Source organism: Aethalodelphis obliquidens, unplaced genomic scaffold (assembly GCF_003676395.1).
Source record: "Aethalodelphis obliquidens isolate GAN/ISIS:26980383/991018 unplaced genomic scaffold, ASM367639v1 scaffold64, whole genome shotgun sequence".
NCBI classification, from domain to species: Eukaryota; Metazoa; Chordata; class Mammalia; order Artiodactyla; family Delphinidae; genus Aethalodelphis; species Aethalodelphis obliquidens.
The window spans coordinates 935,776-959,776 of record NW_020838008.1 but is presented as its reverse complement, the minus strand read 5'-3'; the positions used below and the strand labels follow the sequence as shown (position 1 = coordinate 959,776).

The following is a 24,001-nucleotide window of genomic DNA, read 5'->3' as shown; positions in this document are numbered from 1 at the left end:
CTCTGAACATGCGCAGGCTCAGAGGCCATGGCTCATGTGGGATCTTCCCGGACTGGGGCACGAACCCGTGTCCCCTGCATTGGCAGGCGGACTCTCAACCACTGCGCCACCAGGGAAGCCCAATGATGTCTTTTGATGAACCAGAAGTTCTTAGTTTTAATGGAGTCAGATTTATCAATGTTTTCTTTTGTGGTTAGTGCCTTTTGTGTCTTATTTAAGAACATTTGTCTTCTGCAGTGTCATGAAGATATTCTCTGTGTGTGTGTGTGTGTGTGTGATAAAATATATCGAAGTGTACAGTTCAGTGGAATTGTAAGTACATTCATGTTGTTGTGTAACCATCACCACCATCCTTCTCCAGAACTTCTGACATCTTTTCAAACTGAACCATTAAATAATAACTCTTTACCCCCTGCCCCTCTTCCAGCTCTATGTCCTTTTATGACTGGCTTAACTTAGCATAATACCTTCCAGGGTTCTCCATGTTCGTAGCATGTGTCAGAATTTCCTTCCTTTTAGAGGCTAAATATTCCATTCTGTGTATATATCACATTTTGTTTATCCATTTTTCCATTGGTGGATTCCTGGGTTGCTTTCACCATTTGCTGTTATGAATAAGCTGCTATGACTACAGGTGTGCAAATATCTGTTTGAGACTCTGCTTTTGATTCTTTTGGGTGTATACCTAGAAGTGGAATTGCTGAATCATATGGTAATTCTATTTTTAATTTTTTAAGGAACCACCCTATTGTTTTCCATAGTGGCTGCACCATTTTACATTTCTACCAGCACTGCATGAAAAGTGTTTCCAGTTTCTCCACATCCTCACCAACATTTATTTTGTTTTGATTTGTTAATAGTCATCCTAATGGCTGTAAAGTGGTATCTCATTGTGGTTTTGTGGTTTAGTCATTATGTTTCCTTAATGACTGTTGCTGTTGAGCATCTTTTCGTGTGCTTATTGGCCATTTGTAAATTTTCTTTGGAGAAATGTCTACTTGTCTTTTGTCTGATTTTTAATCCTGTTGTTGTTGAGTTGTATGTAGTTCACTATATATATTTTGGATATTAATCCCTCATCAGATATATGATTTGCAGATATTTTCTCCTGTGGGTTGCCTTTTCACTCTGTTGATAGTGTCATTTGATGAAACATTTATTTATTTATTTATTTTTATTTGGCTGCGTTGGGTCTTAGTTGTGGCATGTGGGATCTTTGTTATGGCATGTGGGATCTTTCATGGCGCACAGGCTTTTCTCTAGTTGTGACGCGCAGGCTCAGTAGTTGCGGTGTGCGGGCTTAGTTGCCCTGTGGCATGTGGGATCTTATTTCCCCAACCAGGGATAGAACCCATGTCCCCTGTATTGGAAGGTGGGTTCTTAACCACTGGACCACCAGGAAAGTCCCTCGATAGTGTCATTTGATACATAAACATTTTTAATTTTGATATAGGCCAATTTACATTTTTTTCTTTTGTTGCTGTGCTTTTGATGTCATGTCCTAGAAATCATTGCCAAACTGAGTGTCATGAAGCTCTTCCCATTTTCTTCTAAGAGTTTTATAAATTTACGTGTTATATTTAGGTCTATGGTCCATTTTGAGTTAATATTCATATATGGTGTAAGGTAAGGGTCCAATTTCATTCTTTTCCATATAGATACCCAGTTTTTCTATCATTTGTTGAAAAGATTGTACCTTCCCCATTGAATGGTCTTGGCACCCTTGTAAAAAATTATTCGATCATATAAGTGAGAGTTTATTTTTGGGCTTTCTATTGTGTTCCATCAATGTATATGTCTTTATGCAAGTATCGCATTGTCTTGATTACTGTAGCTTTATATTAAGTTTTGATATCAGGAAGTATGAGACCTCCAAACTTTGTTCTTCTTTTGCAACATTGTTTTAGCTGTTTGGAGTCCCTTGAGGTTCCATATGAATTTTAGGATGACTTTTTCTATTTCTGCAAAAATCATAATTGGGATTTTGATAAGGATTGTATCGAATCTGTAGATCGCTTTCGGTAGTATTGACAGCTTAACAGTATTAAGTCTTCCAACCCCATGAACATGGGTTGTCTTTCCATTTGTTTGTGTCATCTTTAATTTCTTTCAACAGTGTTTTGTAGTTGTCAGTGTATAAGTCTTTCACCTTTGGTTAACGTAATGCCTAAGTATTTTATTCTCTTTTTTTATATAAATACTTTATTACAAAAATACATGTGAGAGGGGCTTCCCTGGTGGCGCAGTGGTTGAGAGTCTGCCTGCCGATGCAGGGGACACGGGTTCGTGCCCCGGTCTGGGAGGATCCCACATGCCGCGGAGTGGCTGGGCCCGTGAGCCATGGCCGCTGAGCCCGCGCGTCCAGAGCCTGTGCTCCGCAACGGGAGAGGCTACAACAGTGAGAGGCCCGCGTACCGCAAAAAACAAACAAACAGACAAACAAAAAACAACATGTGAGAATAGAGCATCGTACAGCATACATTTTATTTCTTCCTTTTATTTATTTATTTTTTTGGCTGTGCTGTGGGGCATGCGAGATCTTAATTCCCCAAACGGGGATTGAACCCGTGCCCCCTTACAGTGGAAGCGCAGAGCCCTAACTAGTGGATCGCCAGGGAATTCCCTATACCTAAATATTTTATTCTTGCTGATATTATTGTAAACAGAATTATTTGCTTAATTTCCTCTTTGAATTCATTGCTATTGTATACTTTTTTTGTGTGTGTGTGGTACGTGGGCCTCTCACTGTTGTGGCCTCTCCCATCGCGGAGCACAGGCTCCGGACGCGCAGGCTCAGCGGCCATGGCTTACGGGCCCAGCCGCTCCGTGGCATGTGGGATCCTCCCGGACCGGGGCACGAACTCATGTCCCCTGCATCGGCAGGCGGACTCTCAACCACTGCGCCACCAGGGAAGCCCTGTAATACTTTTTTTTTTGCATGTGATTTTTACATCTTGCAATATTGCTAAATTTGTTTATTAGTTGTAACGGTTTTTGTTTTGTGTGGAATCTTCAGGGTTTTCTATTTATAAGATCATGTCTGCAAACATAATTTTTTCTAATTTGGAAATTTGGGTGCCTTTTATTTCTTTTTTCTTGTCTAATTGCTCTGGTTAGGAATTCCAGCGTGAAGATATTCTTTTATGTTTTCATTTAGAAACCTTTATAGTTCTAGTTTTGCAGTTAGATCTGTGATCTATCTGTAAATGATGTGAGACAAGGGTCAAGGTTAATTTTTCTTTGTGGATATCCAGTTGCTGTAGTACCATTTATTGAAAACACTATCCTGTCACCCACTGAACTGTAGTGTTGTTTTCATTGTAAACTAGGTGACTCTATATATATCTGTTTTTGGATCCTCTTTTCTGTACCATTTGTCTGTTTGTCTAGCCTTGTACCAATAACAGTCAGTAACTATAGCGTATGGTACGTCTTGTAACCTAGTAGTGTATCTTGGGAACAAAAAGGCTTTACTTTCTAAGCTGAAAGAAACATTTTTATATTATTCTGTTAAAAAAATAGAGGACTATGAGTATTTATTAATACTGAGAGTTACTTCTCCTTAATTGTCAGAAGTTTAAGAGTCCAGGGGACTTCCCTGGTGGTCCAGTGGTTAGGACTCCGTGCTTCCACTGCAAGGGACACCAATTTGAACCCTGGTCAGGGAACTAGGATCCCACATGCCCCATGGTGCAGCCAAAAAAAGAGTCCAGTAGGAGCATCAGGGATTTCCTGTTATTTATATTTCATCTTAACTTTAGAATAATTATATTAAGTATTATAGTAATTCTAAATTAACTTTTTATATTGAGATTTGTAATCCATAAAGACATAATTTCTTGACTTTAAAGCCTGTGGCACATATTATAGCATCACTAGGTATAGCTATTCAGTATATTAATTACATATTGTTAATGAACTATTTGAGTTTGTACTGGTGGTTGGCAGACTTTTGAAACTTGCAGCAAGTTAATAAGAAAACATGTTTTGATTGCTTTTGCTGTCATGTTGGAAACATATCCAATAGCAGATGTGAGCTGATGACATAGCAGAAAAACTCAGCAGTGGGAGTATCCTCATTTCACACTATCTTCAGGCACTAATCCAAATGCAACAGCAACTCTACATTTGTTGTCAGCTGACCTATTACCAAATATAGTTGTGTTTAGGACTGGGAAGCTTTTTCTTAACTTACTCATATTAATAGTCAGGTAGCAGGAATAATTAGAATATATTTCTCTATTCATATTTGTTTTCTGTTATGTTATAGCTGAAATTCCATATGAAAATACTTAGTGGGATAACAAAATTACTTTAATGTTGCACACTGGGTTAGCAAAATTTTGTCCTAAGCTGATGTATACTTCATTTCCATATATTAATGTTATCTAAATTAGTTTTTGGTGTTATGCATTTTAGTGTTTCTTTTTCTTTGCCCAGAAGTTTTTGGTTTTTGTAATGTGTCACATCTGGGGAGAAGATTCTTCAAAGAAGAAAAGTATTCTTTAAAGAAACAGGGAAAAGTTATAATGAGAGCACATTAAGTTAAAAAGAAGATGAGAGGAGCTAAGGAGTATAAGAAAGAATGGACAGAAAAGCTAGAGCATGAGGAGACAGTGGAATTGGTGAAGCCCAGTAAATACATGGTTAGACAAAATGATAAACATTGCGGAGATGCTTCTTGGTAGTCAGCAATATGGACTGGAAGATAATCTCTTCCTAAGTTAAAAGTCATCTGCAATTTGTGGCTGTACATGCATCTCACCTTTTAATTTTACAACTGAGTGATGAAATGAAATGATGCATATGAAGCATTTAACCCAGTGCCTGCCATTTAGTACATACTTTGTTTTATTTATTTATTTATTTATTTATGGCTGCATTGTGTCTTTGTTGCTGTGCGTGGGCTTCCTCTAGTTGTGGAGAGCGGGGGCTACTCTTTGTTGCGGTACGCGGGCTTCTCATTGCTGCGGCTTCTCTTTGTTGCCCAACACGGCCTCTAGGCGCGAGGGCTTCAGTAGTTGTGGCTTGCGGGCTCAGTAGTTGTGGCTCACGGTTTCAGTAGTTGTGGCTCGCAGGCTCTAGAGTGCAGGCTCAGTAGCGGCACACAGGCTTAGTTGCTCCACGGCAGGTGGGATTTTCCCGGACCAGGGCTCAAACCCATGTCCCCTGCATTGGCAGGTGGATTCTTAGCCACTGTGCCACCAGGGAAGTCCCAGTATCATTGGTTTTCAACAGTGATATGTTGAATGATTGAATAAATGAGAACATTAACATAAATGCTCAGTGTGTGAATAACTAAACATAGATGTCTGGTGAGTTCAGTGATTTCATTAAGGGTACACTTAGGAGTAACCTGAGCATTTTAGAGAAAGCATATGTGGTAATGGTACAGAAAATATTTTGGAGATACTTCTTAGGCGTTTGCAGGTTAGTCAAGAAAGATATAAGGAGCTGCCTTAAAAAAGAGTCAGAGTCTAAATTACTTGTTAAACAATTTGTATGTTTTAAGGTGTGACTTTTCAGATTTATTTCCCATATTTCTTGGTACAGTCATATATGAAATTTAAAACTGTACTTCATGAATAAATTTGTAAAAGGTGTAAAAGACCACTCTTCAGTACTTAAACCAAAAATCACAAAGCTGAGTTTATTGCTTACTTAAGAGAGTTTTGCTGGTCAAATCACAGTCTCTACACATAGAGCAGACTGCTGATCTTATTATAGGGTTTTTGAGAAGTGTGAAGTTTAAGGATTGGTGGATTTTTCACAGTCTTTGTGGGGTTGGCATCAGCTGTGGAAGCATGGGTACTTGGCTGAGACCATTACTGATTGGTTGGTATTCAGAAGTGTGTTCATTGGCAGGAGTGTGTTCCCAGTTGGCTGGCTTTCAGAAACAAGGGACCGTTACTGATAGGTTGGCTGGCCAAAACATACTCACCAAAAAAGTTGTTTAAATGGGTTTAAAGTTGGTTCTTGTTCCATGCCTACAGAACTGTCAGGTATTGTTTAAGCAATTTAAAACTGATTCTGATTATATATAGAATGGATAAAAACAAGGTCCTACTGTATGTATAGCACAGGGAACTATATTCAGTGTCCTGTGATAAACCATAATGGAAAAGAATATAAAAAAAGAATGTATGTGTATATACATATATGTAACTGAATCACTTTGTTGTACAGCAGAAATTAACAAAACATTATAAATCAACTATACTTCATTTTAAAAAACTCATTCTGGTGGCTCTTTGTTACTGTGGCAACAGAACAATCTATCTTTTGCTACTAGCATATGAACTCCTTTTTACTCTTGGAGATCAAGGATTGTCCAGTTCTTCACCACTGTTGTTGATTCTTCTTGAAGATGAGGTTTGATCTTTTTCTCCTTGAAAGTAAAATCTGATTTTCTTTTCAAGTGTCTATAAGCATCTTTACCCCTTTATCCAAAGGAAGAGTCATTTCCCCCAACATTTGAATCTTTCTCTTACTTATTTGAAATGTTGCCTTTATTGTTTTCTGAATAACTTATTCTATATCATTGATCTGTGTGTAGTCTCCTCCTTTAATAGTATCTCTGTAGGATGTTTTTCTATCTGCTAGTGTGAACCCCTCCCTGTTACTGGTTTTTATCAAAAACAGTATTATTTTCAAGTATTTTCTCTTTCACATGAACTTTATTATCACCTTGCCAAGTTCCATCATGTTCACGTGGTTAATAGTGGCATCTGGGCTTCCCTGGTGGCGCAGTGGTTGAGAGTCCACCTGCCGATGCAGGGGACACGGGTTTGTGCCCCGGTCCGGGAGGATCCCACATGCCGCGGAGCGGCTGGGCCCGTGAGCCATGGCCGCTGAGCCTGCGTGTCCGGAGCCTGTGCTCCGCAACGGGAGAGGCCACAACAGTGAGATGCCCGCGTACCGCAAAAAAAATAAAAATAAAAAAAAAAATAATGGCATCTATTGCTATCATAATGGTATGATTATGCTAGTTATGCAAAGCACTGTAATGCTTTAAAAAAATAATTGTAGGGCTTTCCTGGTGGCGCAGTGGTTGAGAGTCCGCCTGCCGATGCAGGGGACGCGGGTTCGTGCCCCGGTCTGGGAGGATCCCGCATGCCGCGGAGCGGCTGTGCCCGTGGGCCACGGCCACTGGGCCTGCGCGTCCGGAGCCTGTGCTCCGCAACGGGAGAGGCCACAGCAGTGAGAGGCCCGCGTACCACAAAAAAAAAAAAAAAAAGAATAATTGTATATTAGTCATCTCATTTCTTAAGCTTTTTGTATGTTTGAAATTTTCCATAATATGAAATTAGAAATAGGAGTACAGTAAACTCTTTGTGTACCCATCACTCAGCATCCATGATTAACTCATAGCAAATATGTTTAATCTATACCTTATCTACTCCTCTTCACATTATTTTGTAACTGATTTCAGACAACATATCATTTCACTTGTGAATATTTCAGAATGTATTTCTAAAATATAAGGGCCTCCTTTAAAAAAGTAACCACAATGCTATTATTACAGCTGAAAAAGTTAATTCCTTAATATCCAGTCAGTGTTCACATTTCCCTTGTTTCTTGTTATAAACTTATAAATAAGTTTATAGTTTGTTCAAATCACATCCTAAGATTTACGGATTGGAAATGGATAAGAGCAAGTTTTATACTTAATTAAACTTAAAAAATTTTCACCGATATGATTATGGGTGAACATAAATATGATATAATATGTTTAAATTATTAATAAGATTCTGAAAAAAAGTAATAGTGGTAAAACTGAATAATCTCAGGGAAGCACTGTAGCAGAATATTCCCCTTGATTTTAACTTCAGCTAAATTCTTTAGGATTGTAAATTCCATTGAAGGAGTTCTTATAACAATTTTAAGTAGCCTTACAGGGGTACACCACCCAATGTTACCTTTTTCAGTTGTAACATAAGCATAATTCAGGCATGATACATCTTTTTTTTTTTCCCCCAGCTGCGCCACGTGGCTTAACTCCCCGACCAGGGATTGAACCTGGGCCACGGCAGTGAAAGCGCTGAGTCCTAACCATTGGACCGCCAGGGAACTCCCAGGCATGATACTTTTAAAAATCAAAAATAGTTTTTGACTTTATTCTGGAGATGCTACTTTTAAAAATTTTGTGGCAATAAGTAGGGTTCAAGGTACAGAGATACAGATAAAAGCTCAAAATATTATTAGATGCTTACAGAAAATATAGAAACCCAATTAACAATAGTAAGTAATTAATGTTTATTAATTATATTTAAGTAAAAAGTAATTAAGATTTGTAAAGCTCTTAGAAAACTGGTTCCGTAAGATTCAAGTTCTTAGGTTGGGAAGAATCTCTCTAGTTGTCTTTTCTAAAGCTGGTAGTGTTATAATCAAAAGGCAGGTAAGTAAAAGCAATAAAACAAAGCGAAAATGAGCAGTCTATAAAAGACGCTTTTTATTAAAGAAGGTTTTCTGACATAACCTCTGCCAGTTTAATTTGCAGTTTTTAAACAAAACTCTTACATATCTTTTATTATATGTTAAACACTGTTCTAATGCATTTTACACAAGCATTGACTCATTTAATTCTCATACCAAGCTGTTTAATAAGTACTATAAGCCTTATTTTACTGATGAGGAAACTGGAGACACAAATAACTTCAAAAAACAGCTAATGAATGGCAGAGCCAGGATTCAAACCCAGGCAGTCTAGCTTCTTGAGTGGATGTTCTTTTTTTTCTTTTTTTTTTTTTTTGCGGTATGCGGGCCTCTCGCTGTTGTGGCCTCTCCCGTTGCGGAGCACAGGCTCCGGAGGCGCCGGCTCAGCGGCCACGGCTCACGGGCCCAGCTGCTCCGCGGCATGTGGGATCCTCCCAGACCGGGGCACGAACCCGTGTCCCCTGCATCGGCAGGCGGACTCTCAACCACTGCGCCACCAGGGAAGCCCGAGTGGATGTTCTTTTACTACTCTTTCATATTGGTGCATGTTCTTTATAAATTTTCGTGCAACCATTCCTAGTTACTCTGTAAAGATTTCTTTTAATATAGTTAGTAGTCTAGGAGGACGTTTTTTGGGGACCTAAAGATTTGACTAACAATACTAAATTTTATTGATTATTTTTAGAAAGGATAATCTAATTTCCCATAGAAATATGTTAAAGGAGGTTACATTTTCAACGATCAGAGTTCCAATTTTGTATGGAAATTTTTACAATCCTGTTTTATTCAGATATGCATTATATAACTATGTCATCATTACTGAAGCTTTCTAAAGTATATGCATATTCTGGAGATGAGGCTGATTAAATGAAAAAGATAGGAAACCACTCCTAACTTCTGTCTTTTATCCCATTCAATCCATCTTTTACAGTGCTGTCATAGAGTCATTTATTCTAAAATAGACGTCTTGCCTTTGATTTTCATTTCTTTTTTTTTTAAATTAATTTATTTATTTATGGTTGTGTAGGGTCTTCATTGCTGTGCGCGGGTTTTCTGCAGTCGTGGCAAGCAGGGACTACTCTTTCGGTTCACGTGCTTCTCATTGCAGTGGCTTCTCTTGTTGCGGAGCATGGACTCTAGGCGCACGGGCTCAGTAGTTGTGACCTACGGGCTTAGTTGCTCTGCGGCATGTGGGATCTTCCTGGACCAGGGCTTGAACCTGTGTCCCCTGAATTGGCAGGCGGATTCTTAACCACTGCGCCACCAGGGAAGTCCCTGATTTTCTGACTTTATGTAGTTTCCCACTAAAACACCTAAACAAGGCTTCAGTCTACCTTCATCCAGTCTTCTATCTCCTGTAGTTACCACCAGGCATCCCACTAGCCATACCTGACCACTCCACATTCTTTGCACCTGGTGCCTTGCTATTTCCTTTGCTTTTATCCACCCAGGGACCTACTCAGACAACACCTAACCATGGTACCAATACTTTGTAGGCTTTCAAAGTGTACAATTCAGTGGTTTTTTATTCACCAGGTCATACAGCCATCACCACCATCTAACTCCAGTTTATTTCATCACCTCCAAAAGAAACCTCATATCTATTAGCAGTCATGCTCAGTTCTCCCCTACCACCCCTAATGTCCTTTTATTATTCCTGTATACAATTCAGAATACTGATTGCATTTAGTTGTGATGTCTCCTTAGTTTCCTTCAATATTTGATGGTTTCCCCATCTTTCTTTGTTTTTCATGACCTTCATAGTTTTGAAAAGAAGTGGTTGGGTATTGTGTAGAATGTCCCTCCATTTGGGTTTGTCTGATGTTTGTCTCATGATCAGACTGGGTTATGGGTTTTGGGGTAAGAGCACCACAGAGATGAGCTGCGTTTCTCAGCACATCTTATGAGGGAGGTCATGATTTCAGCGACTTAACACCACTGATGTTAACCTTGATCACTTGGTTAAGGTGTTGTCTGCCAGCTTTCTCTATTATAAAGTTAGTATGTCTTCCTTTCCATATTCTTAGGAAGTGAGTCATTCAGCCCTGCCCACACTTGTGGGGAGGGGAATTAAACTCCACCTCCTTAATGGGATATATCTACATATATTATCTGGAGGAAGATAATATATGCTGTGAGGAAGATTTGTCCCTTCCCCAGTATTTTTTCATTCAATAATTTATACCAAAATGCACTCATTTATATTTATTTTATACCTTGGGTTATCATCCAGTACTATGAATTGCTTTACTTTTGGCCAGCAGGGGCTCTTTCAGGTTGGCTCCTATGGCTTTTTGTTGTTGTTTGCTTTTTTTTGTTTGTTTTTGACATGCCTCCATATTTTTTCTTTAGCATTTCCTTACTTTCAGGCACTATAAGATGCTCCATGCTCATCTTGTATTTTCCTTGCCCCACATGTAGAATCAAGTATTTCTCCAAAGAGCCTTGTTTCTTTTTATTAGAAAATGGTATTTTGAAACCAAGATCTGAGGAACTGAGTATTCTTGTTGCTATTGGGGTGTGACTGCTTTTGGACTCCAGTTTTTTGTTTGCTTTAATTTTTATTTATTTTTAAAGATTTATTTATTATTTATTTTTGGCTGCATCGGGTCTTAGTTGCAGCATGTGGGCTCTTCGTTGCAGTGCACAGGCTGCTCTCTAGTTGTGGCATGCAGATTTTCTCTTCTCTAGTTGTGGCGCTTGGGCTTCTCTAGTTGTGGTGTGTGGGTTCTCTCTTCTCTAGTTGTGCGCAGGCTCCAGGGCACGTGGGCTCTGTAGTTTGCGGCGCACAGGCTCTCTAGTTGAGGCGCATGAGCTCAGTAGTTGTGGTTCACAGGCTTAGTTGCCCTGGGGCATATGGGATCTTAGTTCCCTGACCAGGGATGGAACCCGCGTCCCCTGCGTTGTAAGCATTGTAAAGCGGATTGTTTACCACTGGACCACCAGGGAAGTCCAGTACTTCATTCCTTTTAACTGCCACATAATATTCTAGTGTATGGATATATACCACCTTTTGTTCATTTCCTCAGGTGATGGACATTTGGGGTGATTCTACATTTTGTCTGTTATGCTGCTGTGAACATTTCTGTACAAGTTCTCATGTGGATGTAATGTTTTCATTTCTCTTGGACATATACCTGGTAGTGGACTTGCGTGGTACATGGTTAACTATGTTTATTCTTTCAAGGAAATGCTAGACTGTTTTTCAAAGTGGCTATACCATTTTGATCCCTTCCAGCCATGTATAAAGCATTCTAATTTCATGACATCCTGGCCAAACATTTTGTTTGTTTGTTTAATTAATTAATTAATTTACTTTTGGCTCCGTTGGGTCTTCGTTGCTGCGCTCAGGCTGTCTCTAGTTGAGGCAAGCGGGGGCTACTCTTTGTTGCAGTGTGCGGGCTTCTCACTGCTGTGGCTTCTCTTCTTGCAGAGCAAGGGCTCTAGGTGTGTGGGCTTCAGTAGTTGTGGCTTGTGGGCTCTAGAGCGCAGGCTCAGTAGTTGTGGCACACGGGCTTAGTTGCTCCGTGGCATGTGGGATCTTCCCGGAGCAGGGCTCGAACCCGTGTCCCCTGCATTGGCAGGCAGATTCTTAACCACTGCGCCAGCAGGGAAGCCCTGGGCTCATTTTTAAATTGAGTTATTTCTCTTTATTACTGAGTTATAAGCATTCTTTACGTATTCTGGGTACATGTCCCTTATCAGATAAATGATTTGCAAGTATTTTCTCCCATCCTGTGGGTTGTCTTTTCATTTTCGTTATGGTGTCTTTTATTCTTTCAGGTATTCCTATTACATGTATCTTACACTTCTTGTAGTTGTCCCACACTCCTTGGATATTCTGTTCTGTTTTTCCCCCCCAGTCTTTGTTCTCTTTGCTTTTCTGCTTTCGAGGATTCTATTGATAATATCCTCTAGTGCAGAGGTTTTTTCCCTCAGCTGTGTCAGTCTTACTCAGCCCATCAAAGGCATTCTTCAGTGTTTTTATCTCTAGCATTTGTCTTTGGTTCTTTCTTAAGATTTCCATCTCTCTGCTTACATTGCCTATCTCTTTTTGCATGCTGTTTACTTTGTCCACTATTAATTATCCTTCAATATTTGATGTCCACTATTAATTATTAATCATCGTTGTTTTAAATTCCCAGTCTAATAATTCCAACATCTTTCCCATGTCTGGTTGTGATAATTGCTCTCTCTTCATTTGTGATTTTTCCTTTAGGTATGCCTTATCATTTTTTCATGTTAGTTAGCTGTGATGTACTGGGTAAAAGGAACTGCTATAAATGCCTTAGTAATATGGTGGTGAAGTGTGAGGGGAAGGGGAAGAGTTCTGTTCTCCTATGATTAGTTTTCAGTCTTTTTAATGAGGCTTTGACTCTGGACTGTGAACTTTTCAAGAGTTTCTGTTTTTCCTCACCCCCTATGTGGGATATTAGGGCTGGAGTATTTTCCGTAAGATGTTATGGAGAAACCCTAACGAACTTTCGGCTAGCCCAATATTTCTCTTTCCCTAGGTCAGTTAGGCTCTGACAATATCCTAGCAAGTTAGGCTGTAACTGGTTTCTCCTGAAGGCAGGCCTTGTTAAATACAGAGTCCTTTGGTGTATTTCAAAGGATTTGACTCCATTCTTTTGCATGTGAATATCCAGTTGTCTCAGCACAATTTGTTGAAAAGGCCTTTCCCCCCATTGAATTGGCCTTATATTAGTACCAAACTGTCTTGATCACTATAGATTTGTAGTGTTTTGAAACTGGAAAGTGTGAGTTGTCTAACTTTGTTTTTATTTTTCAAGATTGTTTTGGCTATTCTGGGTCCCATGAGTACCAGCTTTTCCATTTCTGTAAAGAAGGCAATAGGGGTTTCCATACAGTGATGCTGAATCTGTAGATAAGCTTGAGGAGGATTACCATCTTAACAGTATTGAGTCTTGCAATCTATGAACATATAATATCATGGATATTTAACATTTATTTAAGTCTTTAATTTCTTTTAAAAATGTTTTGTACTTCTCAGAGTGTAAGTTTTGTATTTCTTTCATTATACTTATTCCTAAGTATTTTATTCTTTTTGATGCTATTATACAGGTTTTTGTTTTGTTTTGTTTTGTTTTTTGCGGTACGCGGGCCTCTCACTGTTGTGGCCTCTCCCGTTGCGGAGCACAGGCTCCGGACGTGCAGGCTCAGCGGCCATGGCTCACGGGCCCAGCCGCTCCGCGGCATGTGGGATCTTCCCGGACCGGGGCACAAACCCGTGTCCCCTGCATCGGCAGGCGGACTCTCAACCACTGCGCCACCAGGGAAGCCCCTTGATGCTATTATAAATGGAATTTTCTTAATTTCATTTTCAGTTTGTTCAGTGCTGCAGTGTAGAAATATAATTGATGCTGGTATATTGATCTTTTATCTTTCAATTCTGCTGAATTTGTTATTCTAATATATTTAGTGGGTTCCTTTTGAAAATCTATATACAGGATTATCTAATTTGCAAATAGAAATAACTTTGCTTCTTACCTTCCAACCAAGATGCGTTTTATTTCATTTCCTTGCCAGCTGGCCTGACTATCATCTCCAGTATAGTGTTGAATAGAAGTGGTGAGAGTGGACATCCCTGTCTTATTTCTGAAATTACTTCACCACTAAGTATAATGTTAGTTATAGTTTTGTTTACTACATTCCCTTTTTCAAGTTGAGGAGTTTACCTTGTATTCCTAGTTTGTTGGATGTTTTCAGTCATGAAGGGGTATTGAATTTTTGAGTTATTTCTTAGTGGTTACCCTCGGGATTACAATCAACATCATATAACTGTATCTAAGTTCAGTTAATAACCATCTTAATTTCAGTGGTGTACAGAATCTTTGCTCTTATGTAACTCTGATCCCTCCCCTTTACTTTGTTTTTTATTGGTAAACAAATTCCTTCTTTGTGTATTTTTTGCCTTTCAATAGATTTATAATTATTATACTATGTAATTATCTTTTAAATTAGGAGGAAAAAAGTTATAAACAAAAAGTACATTTATTGTTTCTTTCATATTTATCCTATACTTATCCTATGTTTTGATTTGTGCTCTTCCTTCATGTTGTTTCATGTACTGGCTAGTGTCCTTTCATTTCAGCCTGAAGGACTCCTTTAGTGTTTCTTTTTGTTTTTTTTTTAATTTATTTATTTTTGGCTGGGTTGGGTCTTTGTTGTTGCACATGGGCTTTCTCTAGTTGCGGTGACCAGGGGCTACTCTTCATTGAGGTGCATGGGCTTCTCATCGCGGTGGCTTCTCGTTGCAGAGCACGGGCTCTAGGTGTGTGGGCTTCAGTAGTTGTGGCATGCAGGTTCAGTGGTTGTGGCTTGCTGGCTCTAGAGCACAGGCTCAGTAGCTGTGGCGCATGGGCTTAGTTGCTCTGCAGCATGTGAGACCTTCCTGGACCAGGGCTCGAACCTGTGTCCCCTGCATCGGCAGGCGGATTCCCAAACATTTCCCGCGCCACCGGGGAAGTCCTGAAGACAGAATTTTTGAGGTTACTGGCTCTGCCATTTTCACTGCTGTCCTTAGCTTATTTATTCTTACCTTGTTCTTTCATTCCCTTCTTCACTCCCTTTTACTAGTACTGTTAGATGAGAATTTGTCTGGATTTTTTCATATGTGAAATGTGGGACACTGCCAAGGACATTCACTGTAGCAGTATTTACAATAGCAATAGAGTGAAAAACAACCCAGCTGTTCCAAAATAAGGAAGTAGTTTTTTTTCTTTTAATGGTTCATCTATATATCTGTATGATGGAACATTATGCACATACTAACAATCATATATACAAAGGAAAATGTTTATGATATGATACAGATTGAAAAAACAGTATAAAATAAAATATATTCAAGTTTTCGAAAATAAGTTTTGAAAACTTGAAATACATTCAAGTTTTTGAAAATAAGTTTTGTAAAGAGATAAGCATATATTAGCATCAAAAACTCTTGGAGGAGCCATATCAAAATGGTAGCATTTGTTACTTCTGGTTGGTAAACGGTGTTAAGTAAAACAAATTATCTTTGTTCTGTATTATGTACCATAAGGTTGTATTAATTATTTTTTGTTATTAAAATAAAATATACCCATTAATGTGACACACATATTAAACTGTTTTTCATTCGTGTGTTCAATTATATAACTGTTGAACTTTGGCAATTTAACATTAATTTTTATAAATATTTAAAGAGATAGTTAGAACACATGCTAATAATAACCCTGGCATTGGGGCTAACAAAATATATATGAGCTATTTTAATCTCCATAGTCTACTGTGTAGAAAGGAGTTTTGTTGCGCTGGAGTATATCAGGGTGAATTGTTAGTTAGATGAATAACCTGTAATCTTACTAGCATTTCATTCTTTTTCTTTTCAGGCGCATATTAAATTTCCTATTGACTACCCATATTCACCACCTACCTTCAGATTCTTGACCAAAATGTGGCACCCCAACATTTATGAGGTAAGAGAAGTCTATCATGAATTTCTCTGAAGTTTTATTTAAGATAATATCCTTTAAAATAGCCTCCATAGCTCAGTATGCTGTGGTAGTTATGCTGTAGCCACAGAGAAGTATTCATGGTTTCCCATTTTTGGTTAGCAGTCTGTAGTTGAATTGCTCAAAAATTGGGGTTTTTTAATACCAGTGTATATTATGGTTAATTTAAGGTTGAGGCTTTAAACCTTTGCTGCTCATCGCTAAGATTATAATTCATATTTGTTAACATTTGCATTTTTTTAATTTAGTAGATAAAGTCATACAAATTTATTTGTGTACCTATCCTCTAGCTTCACAGCAAGGGTTTGTTTGTTGCTTTGATCAGAGATTCAGCTTTGGGACAGGAAGGGGTGGGAATTTATCCTACTATATTTGTACTGGTGTCCTTTAAGGAGTTGCTGCATACCAGTTGAGAGCCTCTTTTGGAATAAATCCAAGGTTAGGTTCTTCTACTAGACAAGTCCACATGCCTGGGAAAATAATTTGTAGCTTTTTTTATGAAATGTACTTAGCTTTGTGCTAATTTATAAGGATGCTGGAACAATGCATTATGTTTCTCAGGATATATGTCAAGGCCCACTAAAATATCCTTTGAGTCTACTCCTTTACCATTCTGTAATCTTTTTCATTGCAGTAGTGCTGTGAAGTTGTAGCTGAGGCCCAGGCATTAAAATTGTTTTTTAAAATTTGCAGCCTTAGTCATAGTTCTTTTTTTGGTCAGGTGGTTATTGGCAAGCACCTTTCCTCCAGAAACAGAGCTACAGAGCCTTTAAAATGCTTATAGGCAAGGGATGGAGAACTTACTCTATAGTCCTGAATTTGGATCTCAGTCTATAAATGAGCACACTGGGGTAGCTTTATTATTTTTCACAACGTGCTTTTTCTGTCAGTCATTTTCTTCATTTTTCTTTCCTTCTTAAAACAGGATAAACTAGTGCTCAAAAGGTGATGCATAGTAACATTTCCAGAAATAGGTTCCCAGAATATTGTTTTCTTTAGTATCTTTAGTATTTGACATAATCATAGTACAAATAAACAACAATGAATATGTTGTACTATTCTGTATAACAAAGTTATCCTGTTGTAGGGAGAGACTATAGAAATAATTCACTGTTCATAAGTTCAAACTGGGTTTAATACACATAGAAATATTTTTCTGTCCCTGTCCATTTAATAATCAAAAATTCTTGCCTTCAGAACTATGTGGTATAAAAGCAACTATACTCCAATAAAAATTAATTTAAAAAATTTAAAAGGAATGTGAATTCAAGAAGAAAAACCCAACTATGTGGTATGTATAGATTTTTTAGATAGCAAAAGAGAAGTGAGAAGGCTCAAGCTTTTTTTGTCTTGCTACTGAGAACTAATTCACCTTAGAGCCATATATTCGCCTGTTTCCATCTCAGTTATCTAATTCTCAAACCCTTCTCAACAAAGAAGCAAAAAGGAAAAACAAAAAACAGAATAAAGGATTCAAAGCTCTTTCAGAAGAAGGTGTAGGTAGATACACTCCACTTTCCACTGCTTTTTCACCACTTAGGCTGTTTAGTTCTGTCTCTTAAGATTTAGCATTGGATCATTGTTTTTTAAAATAGGTTTCATATTCATAATAAAAATTTCAGCAGTAAAATAAAACATGCATATCTTATAAATATGCAGTTGTTTTCCATGCCATAAAAGTTCTGTTTTTAAAGAAGTGTTAAGTCCTAGTTAGAAATTAAATTTGATGTAATCAAATGAGTCACAAGAGACTCTTCTTACAAATTAATAATACGTTAATTTACTTTGCTACATTCTGGAAACAGTATCAGAATTGAACTTTTTGAGGGCCCAAGTCAGTATTTGTGATTTTAGCCATTAGGGCTCATGGTTCTTAGCCAAAGGGATATTCCAGGAAGTTGCTCTCTCCTCATCCATCTTATGTTGTCACCTAGAAACACAATGGACCTCAATGTCAGATTGCTCTGGTCACCAAATTGTTTACTGCAGAGTTATTTGTAATAGAACTGGAGATGAAATGGGGGAACAATGGCAACAATGTCAACAGCAACAAGACAAAAATACAAAAGGAAATGTGTACTCAAATGCCAAAATATGTGAATTGATGAGGTTTTGTATATAATAACTTCATGAGTATTAAAAATATCATAAGGACTATTTTTGGTAGAAAATAGTTTATTTTATCAAGTTTTTAGTTTTGGTTACAGTTTTATTAAATATATTCACAGACACATTACTGCAGCCCCAAAAGTTATAAATACTGCTGTGTTATATGAATGAACTTAATTAATTTAACATTTCTAATATCATTGCCACATTTGTGAAGTTTATAAATACCAAGGGGAAGCTCGGAGAACAAAAGAAATTTAATATGAGCTTGTCATCAATGATCATACTGCACAGTCTACTCCTTTTTGCTTCATAATATGTTGAGTGATCTCAACAATAGTTTCCTGGTTATGTTTGTTACTGTGTGCTCAGAAGTAGATAACCAATGAAGCCCATTTGCTTCACAAACCATGTATTAAAATGAGGTTTTTGTACACTCTTCACTGTGAACTTCAGAGCTATGGCAACTCAGAATCTCACTGCTCTTAGTATGTATTTATTTAAATAATTTTTTATGTAATAGACTAATATTTAGAATAGTTTTAGTTTTGCCACAAAATTAAATGGAAATTATACAGAAGTATTTAGCATTTGATGATCCTTTTAGTACTAGTGAATTGTAGGACACAGTATGGCTCTTTCTTTTAAAAAATAATAAAGATGTTGGATGTTTTTTGAAGGAGTATACAGATCATTTTTCCTGTATAGTGTTTACAGGTGAATGTCACAGGTGTAGTCATGAAATAAATGTTACAGTAAGATGGTGTATTTTAGGATACTTGATAGCCAGTAGGAAAATATTTTACTGTTTTACGTAAGGTTCTAGCTCTGAAGAGTTATTCTTGATTCTAGGCTCAGATGATTCTCAAGACATTATACTAATCTCTGTAGCCACTGACACTGCAAGGATATACCAGTTTGGCTACTATTCCACTATCATTAGGGCATGGTATTTTTAAATGTTATTGTTCTAATAATGATTAAAAATAGATCCTACTGTTTTAATATAACTCCGGCTGCCATAAATACCATAGATGCGGTGGCTTACAACAACAGAAATTAACTTTCTCACAGTTTAGGAAACATAGTTTCTACTGAAGACTCCTCCTGGCTTATCTCTGTGTCTTCATGTGGCTTGAGAGGAGAGAGAGCACAAGCTTGCTCTCTGGTGTCTCTTACAAGGTTTTTTTTTTTTAAATTTATTTATTTATTAATTATTGGCTGCGTTGGGTCTTCGTTGCTGTGTGCGGGCTTTCTCTAGTTGTGGAGAGCAGGGTCTACTCTTCATTGCGGTGCACGGGCTTCTTATTGTGGTGGCTTCTCTTTGTTGCAGAGCATGGGCTCTAGGTGCACGGGCTTCAGTAGTTGTGGCACACAGGCTCAGTAGTTGTGGCACACAGGCTCAGTAGTTGTGGCACATGGGCTTAGTTGCTCCGCGGCACATGGGATCTTCCTGGACCAGGGCTTGAGCCCATATCCCCTGCATTGGCAGGCGGATTCTTAACCACTGTGCCACCAGGGAAGTCCCTCTTAAAAGGTTTTTGCCAAGTCTGCAGAGCAATTGCTTTTGGAATAGTAAAATTTAGGCTCTGTAAGTGGAAAGTGGGTCTAATTACATATAGTTTATGATCTTTGTATTTATTTATATGGATTATAGCCCATTAGGAGCAAAGTGGATGAGACCCACAATCAGCGCTTCAAAAACTGAAAAGAACTCAGTGTATCAAGAGGTCCTTTACAATAAAGCTGTCATTATAAATTATATTTTGAAATTACACAGAAAAGATCAGGTAAAAGCAAAGATACTGTGTCAGTTGAGAGTATTCAGAGAAACAGAACCAATAGGATATATAGAGATATATGTAAGAGGAGGTTTATCATAGGGATCGGCTCACGTGGTTATGAAGACTGAGAAATCCCACAGTCTGCCTTCTGCAAGCTATAGAGCCAGGAAGTCTGGAATTATAATTCATTTTGAGGCCGTAGGACTGGGAGCTGTTGGTGTGAGTCCCGGAGTCCCAGGACCCAAGAACTAGGAGTTCAGATGTAGTAGCCCAAGAAGAGAGACAATTTGTCCTTCCTCTGCCTGTTTGTTCTGTTCAGGCCATCAAAGAATTCGATAATGCCTATCACATCATCATGATGAGGGCAAGTCTTTTTTACTCAATCTACTGATTCAAATACTAATCTTTTCCAGAAACACCCTCACAGATACACTCAGAAATAATATTCTACCAGCTATCTGAGCATCCCATAGCCCAGTCAAGTTGACACACAAAATTAACCATCACAGATAGCTCTCTTTTTCTACCATTCCCCCTTTGTCATCTACATTATGGTCCTTCTATACTCTGTGTACATCATTATGTTCTCAGGGGGTGTAATTTGACTGGCACTACACTTGAATCCTTGAAATAGCAAGTTGTTTATAGTAAGGGTTTATGCCCTTCTTATTTCATTACATATAGTAAAATTATATTTAGATAGAAAAACAATGGTAGCCTAGCTGGTTCTGCTTCATCTCCTCTGATCATTTAACACACATTTTTCTCTCTAATTAAATTATTATTCTTTTCTCTGTTCAGTGGAATTATCTCAGAGCTTCTGTGGTATTTCCGTAATTTCTTTGAGAATTTATTTTAATGGTTTTTCCACCGAAGAATCAAATAATGAACCCCGCAAAATACATTAGGATTGATTACAAAGTTGGAATATTACATTCTCTGATGATCTTTCAAGACTAGGACAAACTGCTTTATTAGTTCATTATTCTTGAACTCATTTCATATAAATTTTAAATACAAAGTTTCTAAATTATAAAAAATTTAGAATACGTTTTGTTAAAATGCTTTGATTTCAATATCTATGTTATACTAAAATATTAAGTTTAAACCCACTAATTTTTTAAATTTTGAAATAATTTTGGGCTTGAAGAGTTTCAAAACTAGTACAGAAAGTTCTCATATATGTACCTTTTACTCATATTCTTCTAATGTTAATATCTTTTACAACCATGATACATTTATCAAAACCAAGAAATTAACTTTGGTACAATACTATTAAGTAAACTAGACTTCATTTGGAATAAAGTATGGCATGGGGAACCTAAAACATGTATTACTTGTCCTTAGCTAGGTGAGACAAACTCTGTTTCTGTATTGTGTTATTAAACCATCAGAAACAACATGCTTGAACTCTGATCTTGATTCACATAAAGGTGCTGAGTGCTGTGTAATAAGATTTTGTTATATTATCAGAATTTATTGTGTTCATTTTTTAAAATATGCATTTGATGAACATTTTAAATTTACATAATTTTTACTCAGTTGTCTTTAAGAAGGGACCTGAATAAAACAAAAGATTCTTCAAATGAATGAATGCTTGCTTAATCAGCTAATCAGAAATGTGTTATGCAATATATTTTATTTGCTTTAGCTACTAGGATAAATTGACAGAAATAACTTCTCTTTGGTACCTGGTAAAATATCTTTGTTTTCTTTCAGTGGTTTTTATCATTAAAATAACTCATCATTAATTGACTTGTAAAATATTCTTTATTTCTAAAATATTAGAGAAAAGTTTAGTGGTAGAATGTTCCTATAAAACTTCTCAAGTCTACAATGTGAGTTTCATCTTGGTTTATACCAGATGAGTAAGGTAGAAAGTTAACAGAAACCAGAAGACTTTGATTTGGTGTTGAAAGTTTTCCTAGTAAATGTAATTTAGTATTACACATTATTAAAGGTTTGAACTCTATCTTGTGCTTGTTTAGATTTTGCTTCTTTTTCCTCGTATTTTTTTCTTTTAAAAAATGTAAATTAGGATGCCAGTTTGCTCTATGAAGATATATATACCTTAAGGATTTAACTATAGATACATTAACCACCATTTAGAACATGATGATATTTGGGCCACCAAATTTGTCCTTTTTAGAGCTGAGCTCTGGTTTGTAAATAATTTGTGACAAGCAGGATTTTATGTATTTTTATGTAATTATATTCATGGATTTGCAGATATTATGCATTCTCTCTAACTTTAAGGTATAGGGAATAGGTTTCTCTAGGCAGTGATGTCCCCAAATTTGGCAGCTTATCAGAATCTTGTGGAGCAGTTGTTAAAAATAAAGAATACTGGAGATTTTGGTTTGATTGGATTAGGTAGGGCCTAGGCTATATAGCCTTCATTTTACATCTTAGAACTGCCTTTCTGGAGGCTGAGAACTTCTCCCATTAAAAAAAAAAGGGTGAGGGGGCTTCCCTGGTGGCGCAGTGGTTACGAATCTGCCTGCCAATCCAGGGGACATGGTCCCTGGTCCAGAAGGTCCCACATGCCGCGGAGCAACTAAGCCCGTGCGCCACAACTACTGAGCCTGTGCTCTAGAGCCTGTGAGCCACAACTGCTGAGCCCGCATGCTACAACTACTGAAGCCCGCGTGCCTAGAGCCCGGCTTTGCAATGAGAAGCCCACACACTGCAATGAAGACCTGACGCGGCCAAAAATAAATAAATTTATTTAAAAACCCAATAATTTATTGAGATAAAATTTCACATACATAAAATTAACCATTTAAAGTGAACACAATTCGGTGACATTTAGTACATTCCCAGCGTCGTACATCTAACACCTCTATTTGTAAGGCATTTCCATCACTCCAATGTAAAACATCTTACCCATGAAGTGATTCTTCTCCATTCCCATTTCTCCCTAGTCTCTGACAACCACCAGTCAGGTTTATGTCTCTATTTATCCATTCTGGGTATTTCATATAAATGGAATCATACAATATGTGACCTTTTTTGTGTGGCTTTCACTTAGCATAATGTTTTGGAGGTTCATCCATGTTGTAGCATGTATTAGTACTTCATTCCTCTTCATGGCTGAATAATATTGCATTGGTTGGATATATCACAGTTTATCCATTTCTCTATTGATGGGCATTTGGTCTGTGTCCACCTTTTTTTTTTTTTTTTAATATCTTTATTGGAGTATAATTGCTTTAAAATGGTGTGTTAGTTTCTGCTTTATAACAAAGCGAATCAGCTATACATATATCCCCATATCTCTTCCCTCTTGCGTCTCCCTCCCATCCTCTTTATGCCACCCCTCTAGGTGGTCACAAAGCACCGAGCTGATCTCCCTGTACTATGCAGCTGCTTCCCACTAGCTAGCTATTTTACATTTGGTAGTGTATATATGTCCATGCCACTCTCTCACTTCATCCCAGCTTACCTGTCCCCCTCCCTGTGTCCTCAAGTCCATTCTCTACGTCTGCGTCTTTATACCTGTCCTGCCCCTAGGTTCTTCAGAACCATTTTTTTTGTGTCCACCTTTTGTATATATAAATAGTGCTGCTATAACCATGTGTATACATGTACTTGTTTAAGTACTTTTTTCACTTCTTTTGGTTGTATACCTAGGAATGGAATTGCAGGGGTCAAATTGTGATCCTGTGTTTTGCTCTTTGAGGAACTGCCAAACTGTTCTATAGCAGATGAACCCCCTCACCAACCACCAGCAATTTATGAGGGTTCCAGTTTCTCTACATCCATCCTTATTTTGCATTTAAAAATTTTAATTATAGCTATCCTAAGGGGATATGATGTGATAACTCACTGTCATTTTGATTTGTATTTCCCTAATGACTAATGATATTGAGCATTCTTTCATGTGCTTATTGTCCGTTTATGTATCTTCTTTTGAGAAATGTCTGTTCAAGTCCTTTGTTCATTTTTTAATTGGCTAGTTTGTCTTTTTGTCATTGAGTCATAGAAGTTCCTTATATATTATGGACATTAAATTCTTATTAGATGTATGACTTGCAGATACTTCTGTATTTATAGGTTGTTTTTTTCACTTTCTTTGGTAATGTCCTTTGCACAAAATATTTTCATTTTAATGAGGTCTAGTTTATCTGTTTTTGTTTGCTTGTTTGTTGCTCATGC

General features: G+C 37.6%; 1 protein-coding gene across 1 annotated transcript in view; it reads left to right on the top strand.

The window, feature by feature from the left end:
* Positions 1–24,001, top strand: part of UBE2R2 (ubiquitin conjugating enzyme E2 R2) — a 95,557-nt gene that overhangs the window by 51,667 nt on the left and 19,889 nt on the right. The window contains exon 2 of the mRNA XM_027089057.1: positions 15,828–15,914. Coding sequence (XP_026944858.1) covers positions 15,828–15,914 — 87 coding nt within the window. The remainder of the gene's footprint in view (positions 1–15,827; positions 15,915–24,001) is intronic.